Raw genomic sequence first — 13,622 nt, forward strand, 5'->3', positions numbered from 1 at the left:
CCATGCTAATAGACTCACACAGCTCTTCTAAAGAAATTAGTCCCTTTACTTTTCCAAGGAGATAACCAGGGAATGCTTTCTCTGGAGATGGATGTGTTGTATGTTCTGAGCCTTGCAGATAGGGTTTGAACTTTCTCAGGCCCATTTGCTAGCAGGCTCACTGAGCCTTGGGAATGGCAAACCAGTCAAATCCTGGGTACAGCCAGTGAGAAACCAACATGAATAATGCATTGCTCTCCAGTGGGGAAAGCACTCTGTGCCTACCTGCGTGTGTGTGTGGTGTGATAAACCTGCAGCAGGCATATCTCAAATGTGCACATTGACTTCCAGGATGAATGAGACAGGACTGCAGATGAGCAAGGATGTTAATAGCTTGGAGAATTCAACAAAGAGTTTAGCTAACAAATAAACAAGGAATGGAGGATTTAGACCTTTCTGACTGATTCTTTTCCCCTTTTCCTTAAGGAGACACTAAGCCTGCTGAAAACACAGTAATGCAGAGATTCTACCCTTTACAGAGGAAAACCTGGAGGCCAACAGACAGGGAATTTCCCTACAGAGAACTTTTTTTTTTCCCTTTATCAAGTCTATTTCAAGGCTCTCAGCCTGGATGCTGCAATTGGAGAGTTGCAACTGATCAGGCTCTGATATCTTGCTTGCCCTCAGGCATAAATGTTTGCAAACTCTGAACTGCTGGGACAGTGCACACACTGCCCATGAAGAGTGTATGGTAAATTTAGTGTAAGTCTTATACTATGATCACATATACACTGAAACAAGCATGTTGAAATGTGCCTAGGTCCAAAAATTAGCATTAGCTTTCTTATCCAAGATACTTGATGCTTGGACATGGATTGCTCTTCCTCAGGGTGACTGTGGAGAGCTCACAGAGTTCCTGCACTAACTTCTGTCAAAGGAACAAAACAGCTACATTTCAAGTCCTTGAACTTCATCCAGAACTGAATTTAAAGTTCAAAGGATGTCAATTCATGCCCTTTAGCTTCACTTCTGGACAGATTCATCCAGTGATTGAAGTATGTGCATAGTCCATAGTTTCTGGTCTATGGTTTCTGCTGTCAGAGGTCACTGATTAGTACCTGAAGGTGTTAGGAGCTTTTGAGAGAGTAGGGCTCATTGTGCCAGACATAGCTCTTACATGTTTCTCATTATAACATGGGTGTGGATTTGAATTTGGTTTAGATTTTCCTCTCCAATCAGCTCTGCTTCTTCCTTTTTCATTCATTTCTGTGTGCATCAGTGCACGAGTGCACTTGCAGTTAGATCTGCCCTTTTCCCAGCTTGAGCTTAGTTTACTTCCACCTCCTAAACACAAGAATCTGTGTAGCAGTCACCTGCTGGTGCACACACTGAGCATTCTGATTTCTTGGTCATCATAGTATTGCAAGAGACTACAATCCAACCAAATGAACAAAGCAACACAGCTTTTTATAGCATCACTTGTGAGGTAAGAATCCACATGGAGTGCAGGGATTGCTGGGATTTAGCTGCCAAAGCTTTCTGTCACACCCTTTGCTGTTCTAATGTTTATACATCCAAAGCCTAATGTGTTAATTAAGCCTGAAAATCAAACTAACTGAAAAGCTACACAATAAAGCTGTAGAGAGTTGCCAAAAGCTTGCTGGGCTTGGTAAGATTTACAGTGGCACACACTATCAGCATTGCTTTTCTGCTGAGACAAAATAAGATGCTCCTCTGCTGAAAGCTGGTTGGTATCAGTTAAGTTCAGCCTGTAAAATCTGGTCTACCTTGAGAAAGTCAAAACACATTGCATCTGGTCTAGTTCTGACTATGAAGTGGCCTGGTTTGCCAGGGTGTGTTCCTTGCAAGTGCTCTGTAGTCTAATGAAAATCACTGTCTCAAACACTCACACTTTCCCTGTGCTGCAGGATCGAGAAACAAATAAGCAGGTTTCGAGGATGGTTGCCTAGAAAGCCAATGAGACTGGACAAGGAGACACTGCCAGATCTGGAGGAGAATGACTGCTATACTGCTCCATTCAGCCAACAAAGAATCCACCAGTGAGTATTCTATTACTTCTTAATTTCAAGCAGGAAACTACTTCTTCTGGACTGATCTTGGACAAAATTGATTTCTTAGTTCGTGTCCTAATTTCCAGCGCTTTCAGATTAATTCTTTGTCACTAAAAGGGAGAGATATGAGTACTGAGAAAGTGTTAAGTCTCACTACATTCTTAATACTTAAAGGTCCAGCTCAAGGAAATCAATGGGGGAAATTCCTTTTAATTCAGTGGAATTTCAATTACATCCCTAAAGTGGTCAAATGGCTAAGTCTCTTTCAAATCAGAATTGCAGTTGTTCTTTGTCTGTTAAAGATGTGCTTCTGTGGTAAAGGGTTGGACTTGATGATCTGTGAGGTCTCTTCCAACCCTAATGATACTGTGATACTGTGATAAAACTTCATAATCAAAATTAGTCATTCTAACAGTGGTGGTCAAACTAAAGTGATACTGCATTTAATTTCTAGTTGCAGCTAGAACAAGCAGAGCTCTAAAGAAAGAAGAGGATGCAAATTTTGGTTGTATTTCTCTGGTTTTTGCTTTTATGGAAGCAGAACAGCTTCCAAATTGCCAGTGTTAAGACCTGCTGGTGACTGTTGGCTGAGCACTGTTGGCAATGGCACTAGTGTTGCACTAATGTCATAAGGAAATCATTTGCACTAATGTCATAGGGAAATGTCATAGGAAAGGGACCTGGGGGTGCTGGTAGATAGTAGGCTGAAGATGAGCCAGCAGTGTGACCAGGTGGCCAAGAGAGCCAATGGCATCCTGGCCAGGATCAGGAACAGTGTGGCCAGCAGGACAAGGGAGGTTATTCTGCCCCTGTAGTCAGCACTGCTCAGGCCACAGCTTGAGTGCTGTGTCCAGTTCTGGGCCCCTCAATTCAAGAGAGATGTTGAGGTGCTGGAACATGTCCAGAGAAGGGTGATGAAGCTGGTGAGGGACCTGGAGCACAGCCCTGTGAGGAGAGGCTGAGGGAGCTGGGGGTGTGCAGCCTGCAGAAGAGGAGGCTCGGGGCAGAACCTGGGCACACTGCTGGCTCATCTTCAGCTACTCTCTACCAGTATCCCCAGGTCCCTTTCCTCCTGGCTGCTCTCAGCCACTCTGTCCCCAGCCTGCAGTGCTGCTTGGGGTTGTTGTGGCCAAAGTGCAGAACCCTGCACTTGGCCTTGTTAAATGTCATCCCATTGGCCTCTGCCCACCCATCCAGCATGTCCATGTCCTTCTGCAGGGCTCTCCTACCTTCCAACAGCTCCACACCTGCTCCTAGCTTAGTGTCAAATTTATTTTGTACACCCTCAGAAACGACCAGAGAGAATATACAAACAAGAATTCATTGGCAGCTTGTTCCTGGTTGAGTGCACTTTAGTTTGAGGGCCTTCTTTAGACAACTGTTAGCTTTGCTGTGCCTTCTTATCCTTGGAAAGATTCTTCTCCTTGGAAAGATAGTTTGTAATCTCCAGTTCAGAGTCTAATTATGGAAGCTACAAATGAAATTTGCATGCAATTAACCTTCACCGACTCTCTATGTCGCTTACAGTGGGAGTGTAAGAGCAATATTTCCACAATGACATTTTCTAAAGGGACTTTAATTAAGGATCTACTCTGGAACCTTTCCTGCCAGAAGTGCTCTCATTATCTTCCTTGGGATTTTATTTCTGAATGAGGACAGTGCACACAACTAAGACTTGGAGAACCAGGCTGTTGTGGAACAAATCACTGTCGTTGTCATCAACCTAGACATGAACTTTGTGGATAATAAAAGTAATAGTGTGTTAATCCTTACTTCTTTTTCATCTTAAAAATGAGGGGACAAAGTGATCAAAACCTTCAATGACCTGTCTCCTAAATAAAGCCTGAACCCTTACTGAGCCTGAAAACAAGCTGTATTGCTCTTAGGAATATTCAAGCCTTTATGCATAGTGAGATTCTAACAAGGGCAGCAGAAAGAGAGCAGCTGAAGGAACTGCTCCACTTGAAAGCAACAAGGGTTAAAAAGCTTTCTAGCAAACCTCTCTCCTTATGCAGTTTAGAGCTCAGTAATATCTGATGTTTATCTAGACCTCCTCTGGAAATGTCTTCAGCTCTGGCCTCTGTGAATTGAGATTTTAAAGGTGAGATTCTCCATAGGCTGAGAAAGTCTTTTTCTCAGTTCCTTGTTGGATGTTGTAGGCTATGAACAGAACAAGGGGACACAGTCTCAAGTTGTGCCAGGGGAGGTCTAGGCTGGATGTTAAGAGGAAGTTGTTGGCAGAGAGTGATTGGCATTGGAATGGGCTGCCCAGGGAGGTGATGGAGGCACTATCCCTGGAGGTGTTGATGCAAAGCCTGGCTGAGGCACTTAGTGCTATGGACTGGCTAGGGCTGGGTGCTAGGTTGGACTGGATGATGTTGGAGGTTTCTTCCAACCTGGTTGATTCTGTGATTCTATGAAATAGCCTCAAAGGCTATTCTGTGAATATGGATTCACTACCCAGCAAAATTTTGGAGGAAGAAATGCCCTTAAAGCATGAGAGGAGAGGGGTAGCAGTACCAAGGGCTAAGCCCTCCACTGAGCTGCATGGTTTGCACCTTATAAGAGCAAGTCCTGTAATTTTGGAGACAAATTGACATCTCTCTGGCATTGTCCTCATTTATGTCAACTTCTAACTGGGCTGTTGTAACACATAATTACAACTAGTTGATATATTCTCAACCTTTCAATGCCTCCCACTCATGTCTCTTTATCTTTGTTTCCTGTGCCAGAGCCTTCTGCACCTTTGGTTGTGGTGATGCTGCTCTTCATGGGGCTGCTGTACAAACAACTTCACAGAAATTATCTATTTGGGAAAAAAATCCTGTGATTTTCTGTGTTTGAAAGATAGATGAGGGCTATTTTTAAACTTTACCATGTGAAATTGAGTCCTAAAGCAATGATGTTGTTAGGGATAGACCAGGACATCCAGAGGACTTATTTTAGCACTCCTTTTCACCTTTGGTGAACTCTAGCAATTCTCCTACTCCCATGTCTCCATGACTAATGTTGGAAAACGCTGAGGGACACGTTCCCAGCCTTCTGTAGTCATGCTGAGTTTTACCTCTCTGCCTTTAGGCTGGATGTTAAGAAAATATTCTTTGCAGAAAGAGTGATTGGCATTGGAATGGGCTGCCCAGGGCAGTGGTGGAGTCACTGTCCTTGGAAGTGTTTAAAAAGAGACTGGATGTGGCACTCAGTGCCATGGTTTAGTTGACTAAATGCTGTTAGGCAATAGGTTGGACTTGATGATCTCAAAGCTCTTTTCCAACCTGATTAATTCTGTGATTCTCTCCTCTCTTGCTCCTGCTCTCAAATGCCTTTTACTGGCTCAAGGATGAGCAGGACAGAACCTCTGTTTTAGGACTGCTTTCAGCTAGGGGATAGGCAGAATTCTTCATGGCAGTTATTAAACTAAGGTGTTGTCTGTTTCACAGACACATGTGGTTGTCCTTCTCAGAAGCTGTAACAAGACAATGGCTAATTTTACAAGTGAATGCAAATGATTGAGCATTTAGTTTCCTCAGTATATGCACAGGATTTTTAACCAGAACCTTTGCCTACTTATCTGCTTATTCCAGTGTCTGCCTTTCACAGTCCATCCTGGAGCCCTGCACACCTCAAGAAGCTACAGGAAATCTTTAGCAGTGGATAACTGATGAGTTGAAACAGTATTTATTGTCTGCTTTTTCCCAGTAATTATGATGATAAAACATCTTGTTTTCCTTGAGCATTCATATTTGGATTGAGAAATATATGTCATAGAATCAAACAGGTTGGAAGACACCTCCCAAAATCATCCAGTCCAACATAGTACCAAGCCCTATCCAGCCAACTAGACCATGGCACCAGGTGCCTTATCCAGGCTTTGCATCAACACCTCCGGGGACAGCAACTCCACCACCTCCCTGGGCAGCCCATTCCAATGCCAATCACTCTCTCTGCAAACAACTTCCTCCTAACATCCAGCCTAGACCTGCCCTGGCACAACTTGAGACTGTGTCCCCTTGTTCTGTTGCTGGTTGTCTGGCAGAAGAAACCAACCCCACCTGGCTACAACCTCCTTCCAGGTAGTTGCAGACAGCAATGAGGTCTGCCCTGAGCCTCTTCTTCTCCAGGCTGCACACCCCCAGCTCCCTCAGCCTCTCCTCACAGGGCTGTGCTCCAGGCCCCTCACCAGCTTTGTTGCCCTTCTCTGGACACCTTCCAGCACCTCAACATCTCTCTTGAATTGAGTGGCCCAGAACTGGACACAGCACTCAAGGTGTGGCCTGACCAGTGCTGAGTACAGGGGCAGAATAACCTCCCCTTGTCCTGCTGGCCACACTGCTCCTGATGTCAATTTAGTCAATACCATTTATTTTGTAGGATTTTTTTTTGGGGGGGGGGAGGAGTATTAAAATCAGTTTCCTGGACTCATCACAGTTCTGCCTAAACTGCTGAGTCTGCACTCATACATAACCTCAAAAGTAGCTTCTGAGAGCTAATTTTCTACTCTGATTTAGCTCCTGGGAGCAAATATAGGAGTGTATCATGTTTTCCACTTCTAACATAGCATTTGATTTTTCAGTGAGAGTGGTTCACCAAGTAGATGTTTCCATCTGACCTTTGAGGGTCAACAGCCTGAAACAGCAATCAGATGTGAACTTCTACAGCTGCACTTAACAAATCTTCTGCCTTTGCAAAATTGTGTGCAAGCACTTTGTAGCTTGCAGTGAATGATATGAAAGTGATGCTTATCATGAGGAATGCTTAAATATCTTTGATCTTTCTCCACACTTCTCCATGTAATTCTTTGTTAGAGAATGAATACCATTGCTGACATCATCTCATCTGGTGAATCATCTCACTTAATCTGGTGTCCTTTAATCTTCATTACACTTCCTCACATACTGCAGCTTTTTAGTGTGCCATGGGACACTAAATATCCTCAATATTTGCTTTAAATGTGCTACTGTACACTCCTGAGATGCTCTTTGTGCTTTTCTATAGCTTCATCATACACAACAAAGATACTTTCTTCAATAATGCTACAAGAAGTAGAATTGTGCACCATATCTTACAGCGAGTGAAATATGAAGAAGGCAAGAACAAAATTGGTAAGTGCTGAGCAAAGCTCTTCTAAAGGTGAGTGCTATCCTACAAAAACCAAACAAAAAGTCTGCCTGGGCTCATAACAGACTCTTTTATATCCTTTTGTTTGCCTTCACTCACATGAATTTTGAGCTGTTTACATCTCACCTACTGCTCTTGTAGGGACTTTGCCTGGAACACATCATTTGCCTGTAATATCAGGCTACTTTCACAGGCATGTGGCATTTATCACCTCTGCAAAGAAAGAGATTGACTTATGCAAGAAATACATACAGAGCAAGAGCCCCTCACTAGAAGAAAGACATTGAGGTTCTGGAGTGTTGTCAGAGAAGGACAACAAAGCTGGACTTAAGCAAGAAATACATACAGAGCAAGAGTCCCTCACTAGAAGAAAGACATTGGGGTTCTGGAATGTTGTCAGAGAAGGACAACAAAGCTGGACTTAAGCAAGAAATACATACAGAGCAAGAGTCCCTCACTAGAAGAAAGACATTTTGGTTCTGGAGTGTTGTCAGAGAAGGACAACAAAGCTGGACTTAAGCAAGAAATACATACAGAGCAAGAGCCCCTCACTAGAAGAAAGACATTGAGGTTCTGGAGTGTTGTCAGAGAAGGACAACAAAGCTGGACTTAAGCAAGAAATACATACAGAGCAAGAGTCCCTCACTAGAAGAAAGACATTGAGGTTCTGGTGTATTGTCAGAGAAGGGCAACAAAGTTGGTGAGAGGTCCAGAGAACAAGGCCTAGGGAACTGGGCTTGTTTAGTCTATGGAAGAGGAGGCTGTGGGGAGACCTCATGAGCTGCCATCCCTGGAGGTGTTCAACCAAAGCCTGGATGAGGCACTTAGTGCCATGGTCTAGTTGATTGGATAGGGCTGGGTGCTAGGTTGAACTATGATTCTATGATTCTCATTGCTCACTACAAGTCCCTGAAAGGAGTGGGATTGGTCTTGATTGAATATTAGGAGAAAATTCTTTGCTGAAAGAGTAGTCAGGCATTGGAATAGGATTCTGAGGGAGGTAGTGGAGTCACCATCCCTGGAGGTGTTCAAATAATGTGTAGACATGGCACTTCAGGGCATGACTTATTGTCCATGATGGTCTTAGGTTGATGGTTGGATCTGATGGTCTTTGAGGTCTTTTCCAACCAAAAGAGTTCTGTGAGTTTATGTTTCTATGACTTGTGCTGCTGGGCTTCTCCATGGATACTGTGCATTCCTGAAAGAGGTGGGAGGGTCTGTATCTTTGTGACTGCTTGAAGTTGAAAGGGAGCTCATCAGTGACTTCCTCTATGATTTCTGCTGCTGGGCTTCTCCATGGATACTGTGCATTCCTGAAAGAGGTGGAAGGGTCTGTATCTATGTGACTGCTTTAAATTGAAAGAGACCTCACCAATGACTTCCTCAGTGCTGAGGCTGCCATGCATAACTGTGGCATCACTTTCAAATGGTGGGTGGAGAGGCAACCTTCATAAAACTCTGCAGCCTATTTCCTTGGTATTTAAGCCTTCCTCAAGAGGTAGAGAAGCATCCCAAAACCTCACTTGTTTCTTCCTCAGCTCCTAGAATGATGGCAGAAACAGCTCTAAGCAATGACAGCAAGCAGAGGGATGAGAGTGGAAGAACTCATGTGGTGCATGCAGCCATTGTACTTATCACAAGCTATTCCAGTCCCTCCCTGCCCCAAGATCCCAAGCTCCCTCACATATCTATTGGTGCAGTACTTGCCATCCACATAATCTTGCACTGATTGCTGGGCCTGGATCTGCTGCAAAGGTTTTGCTTTTCTGCCAGAGACTTTGCTAAGCAGATACTAATGCAATCACTCAAAGTGCTGTTTGTGTTGAATTAGTGCTTCACACTCCTGTGTTCTTGCTGCTGTCTTTCCCCTATGAATTAGAAAAGGAATCAGGACGCTTTGCCTCTTGATCAGTCGAGTTCAAATGCCTTCAGGCTGTAAGTGCCAGTAGTTAGTTGTGCATTGCTGATAGCTTTTCAGTCTTATTTTGGTGACTTTCAAAGCAAGAAGTGTCCACACCTCAGGAATAATTCATTTCTCTGCTAGTTCTCACTACAGAGAGACAAAGCCTGGCTGAGCTGGGTGGTTGGTTACTTTTCTGTGCTAAGTTGCATTCTCTTTTGTTCAATTAAAAGTATATTTTCTTGTGTTATAGTCTTTATAGCTACAGAGTAGATAGTCTTGTGTTACTGCAGCCTGTCTTGTGCTTATTATCAGAATCATAGAATCAAGCAGGTTGGAAGAGACCTCCAAGATCATGCAGGCCAACCTAGCACCCAGTCCTATCCAACCAACTAGACCATGGCACTAAGTGCCTCATCCAGGCTTTGCTTGAACACCTCCAGGGATGGTGACTCCACCACCTCCCTGGGCAGTCCATTCCAATGCCAATCACTCTCTGCCAACAACTTCCTCCTAACATCCAGCCTAGACCTCCCTTGGCACAACTTGAGACTGTGTCCCCTTGTTCTGTTGCTGGTTGCCTGGGAGAAGAGACCAACCCCACCTGGCTCCAGCCTCCCTTCAGGTAGTTGTAGACAGCAATGAGGTCACAGCCTCTCCTCACAGGGCTGTGCTCCAGGCCCCTCACCAGCTTTGTCACCCTTCTCTGGACATGTTCAAGCACCTCAACATCTCTCTTGAATCGAGGAGCCCAGAACTGGACACAGCACTCAAGGTGTGGGCTGAGCAGTGCTGAGTACAGGGGCAGAATAACCTCCCTCATCCTGCTGGCCACACTGCTCCTGATCCAGGCCAGGATGCCATTGGCTCTCTCAGCCACCTGGGCACACTGCTGGCTCATCTTCAGCTACTATCTACCAGTAGCCCCAGGTCCCTCTCTGCCTGGCTGCTCTCAGCCACTCTGTCCCCAGCCTTGGTGTTGTTGCGGCCAGAACCATCCCAATCTCTTCTTTGCTCCCTGAAGCCAGGCACCTTTAGTTTTCAAATGTACACACATTCCCTTGAATCTTTGCATTCAATATTCTCTCTGTTAGTCCAGCAGGTTTGGTAAGACATGACCATATTTACAGTGTTGTTATATGGAAATTAAGAGTTTCACTTGCTGCAATGGCCTGCAGTTCAAAAGACCTTCCCTGAAGTCTTCACCTCTGAAGAGGCAGAGCCTTTCATCTGAATAGCTTCCTTAGACCATCATTTTATGGGGTCAAACCTCAGTCCTGGTGGCAGGTGCCTGATTTCACTGAAGTTATGCTAGAGCTGAGTTTGGCAAATGAATCTTTAAACACCCAACATAATAAATGATTAAACATAAATCATGATTAATATTTGAACAAGTCTTTGCTTGCATTTTGTCTTCATTTATCAAAAGCTATAAATTTTTCTACATGTGTCCTTTACTGTCAGTGACCTTCAGAGTTCATTTCTCCAGGTCATTATGAAGGTGTATTTGGCTTTTTACTTACCCTGGTCCTTTCACTCATCAATAATTGGATTCTTTTGATCCTTAGGTCTGAATCGATTGCTCAGTAATGGCTCCTACGAAGCTGCATTTCCTCTTCATGAGGTATTTTTCTCCTCTTTAATTTCTTTGTTCTATTTCCTACCAAAATGCATTCAGAAATCTGTAATCATTAGCAAAAGAGATGAATAAGGAAGGTTGTACTGGATCTGTTCTATAGAAAGGGCTCAGGTTTGATAAATCAGCATTTTTTTCAGAAGGAAAATATATCATGTTGTGGTTTTGTCTTTGAGATTCTGACTTTATAGCCTTTGGCTTGAAATCCTACATTTTTTAGGAAGAATAATCTCAAAGCTTACTGAAGGCAGAGGAAATTTCCCTCTTATTGTCATGTTTAGCTTTTCAAGCACAAGCACAGAGTGTGCAGAACACAGAATTGTGTTCTCCATACCGCTAAGTGAGAGAGATTCCTTAGTGGGATGGTTTGGGTGTTCCCTGCCCCCCCACACTTTGGAAATCACCTAGACCAACCAGACTCAGCCTGCTCTGGAAATTGAATGAAGCTTATATTTACAGCTAGCACAATATACAAGCAGATAGTTACAGTATATATACAGTTATAGACAGAAATAGACAAGGTAAAAGGTAATGCAGAAACACAACAGGCCCCCAGAAACCTGAGTCCCCAGGAGGGGCTCCCAACCGCCCTTCCACCTTCTCCCACCCCTCTCAACCTCACCCCAGTCCCAAGGAAGAATGGAGGTTCAGCCAGGGGGTTAGGAAGCAAAGTGGATTCATCAGAGAGGCTAGAGAGAGATGCAGCTCAGAGCTCCCAAGCAGAATGACTCCCTTATCTGTGTTTGGATTCTTAGACATCTCAGCAAGCCTATGAGTGAAGCAGACATCACCATTGTTTTCTCTCCACAGCCTGTAATCTAGTCCTTCTCACCAAAACATGCTAGCTAGCTTCAAACTAGCACACTTAGCTATTCATTCTTCTTGCTGCTGTTGTCCATTAATGTCCAGATTTGTATTTTAGGGAAGTTACAGAAGCAAGAACTCAATAAAAACCCACGGGGCAGAAAACCACAGACACCTGCTCTACGAGTGCTGGGCTTCCTGGGGAGTGTGGTATAAATACCAGCCACTGGATCTTGTGAGGTAAGAGCTTCCTCCTTCTAATATGTCAGACTCTGAGTGCTTTGAGCATAGGTTATCCTTCTTCTGACAAAGCCATGAAAAGCTTAGGTAACTCATGTGGGTTTTTCAACTTGATCCTGAGGTCATGGGAATCCATTTACTCATAGAATCAACCAGGTTGGAAGAGACCTCCAATATCATCCAGGCCAGCCTAGCACCCAGCCCTAGCCAGTCAACCAGACCATGGCACTAAGTGCCTCATCCAGGGGTGGTGACTCCGTCATGGTGTCACTACACCCAAAGAGATATCTACAGAGAAGCTTGTGGGAGGAACTGAAGGTGAAGAAAGTTGCCTTTTAGGGTTTCCTGACACCAAAACCTCTGGAGAAGGATTTGCAGAATATTTAAGAGAAAGAAAACAACCAAACCAAGCCAAAACCACACCAAACCAAACAACAAAAACAACAGCAACAAAACCCACACCACACACCAGGAAAAATACCCAAAGCAAACAAAAAACAACCAGCCAAGCTGGGTAGTGTTAGTTTCATGTCTGTCCACTGGAGGAGGTCTTCTTTCTTCTGGGAGCAGGGCTTTGGTAGAAAACAGGTTCTCCTCTATTAGGTTTTCTTTTTGTCCCAAGAAAGCACCCACAGAAGGAGCTCTGGATGAAGTTTAATGATGCTTACAGATGGCACAGAGCAGAGCTTCCAGTTACTGAGTGTGCCACATTTCAGCAGCACTAGTGGTAGGTGGGTGGAAGTCTTACTGTACCACCTGCCCTAAACTCAGCCCAGCTGTCCTCACAGTCTGCAGCTGCATTTCTCTTGGGAACAGCCTGCAGAGAAGGAATACTGAGCAACCTGACATGTGACTCTAAATCCTTATAGCCCTTTGAAATGTTTTCAAGTAGCCTTGCACATGCTGATAGAGGATTGTCTCATTTTCATGCATCTAGACAGAGTCAGAGCCTTTACAGATCATTTTGACAGAACTATTATTGGGCATTACAGAGTCACAGAAACAACCAGGTTAGAAATGACCTCTAAGATCATCAAGTCCAGCCTATCACCTAAACCTTCTAATTACCTAAACCATGCACTAAGTGCCTCATCCAGCCTCCTCTTAAACACCTCCAGGGATGGTGACTCCACCACCTCCCTGGGCAGCCCATTCCAATGCCAATCACTCTTGCTGTGAAGAGCTTCTTCCTAACATCCAGCCTGAACCTGCCCTGGTGCAGCTACAGTCTGTGTCTTCTTATTCTGTCACTGGGTGCCTGGGAGAAGAGACCATCTCCCACTTGGCTACAGCCTCCTTTCAGGTAGTTATAGAGAGCAATGAAGCCTCCTCTGAGCCTCCTTTCCTCCAGGCTAAACAACCCCAGCTCTCTCAACCTCATCCTTGTAGTGCTTGTGCTCCAGCCCCCTCACCAGCCTTGGTGCCCTTCTCTGGGCACATTAACAGGCTTTTTCTACTCAAAGAGAGGACTATGAAGCCACAGAGCCTATTAGCAAAGTCTGAGGATGTACTGGAATCACTGAAGACATTGACACATTGGCCATGGGGAGGGGTCATACAGAGCATGCCAGTGGTCCACCACACTAATGTGTCAGTCCTGTGACAGAAACCTTTAAGTTTATCAATTCTCAATATGGTTTCTAAATGAAAGATTTGTAGAGTGTGGGGCCCCAGGGACAGAGCTATTGATTAGAGCCATGTAAATCCTATCACTTTCATAAAACATGAGGTGGTCAGTCTCTGTGGAGTAGGAGTTCACAGAGAAATGCAATTTAAATGTTTTACTGAGTCATGACACTTTTTTTAATGCTTTAGGAAACAAAGTAATGTGTTTGTACCTTCTAATTTAAACCCCAAAGCTTCTTATTTCTTTTTT

At 44.3% G+C, this 13,622-nt stretch overlaps 1 protein-coding gene across 6 annotated transcripts in view; it reads left to right on the plus strand.

Annotated features, from left to right (window-relative positions):
* ANO4 (anoctamin 4) overlaps positions 1 to 13,622 on the plus strand; it is a 231,837-nt gene that overhangs the window by 160,050 nt on the left and 58,165 nt on the right. For all 6 annotated transcript variants that reach the window (XR_010304974.1, XM_064155007.1, XM_064155008.1 and 3 more), the window contains 4 exons: positions 1,908 to 2,039; positions 7,044 to 7,150; positions 10,635 to 10,690; positions 11,625 to 11,746. Coding sequence is in view for 5 of the 6 variants with exons in the window: in XM_064155007.1 (XP_064011077.1) it covers positions 1,908 to 2,039; positions 7,044 to 7,150; positions 10,635 to 10,690; positions 11,625 to 11,746 (417 nt within the window). In the remaining variant the exon portion in view is untranslated. The remainder of the gene's footprint in view (positions 1 to 1,907; positions 2,040 to 7,043; positions 7,151 to 10,634; positions 10,691 to 11,624; positions 11,747 to 13,622) is intronic.

This window comes from Pogoniulus pusillus, chromosome 15 (genome assembly GCF_015220805.1).
Source record: "Pogoniulus pusillus isolate bPogPus1 chromosome 15, bPogPus1.pri, whole genome shotgun sequence".
Lineage (NCBI taxonomy): Eukaryota > Metazoa > Chordata > Aves > Piciformes > Lybiidae > Pogoniulus > Pogoniulus pusillus.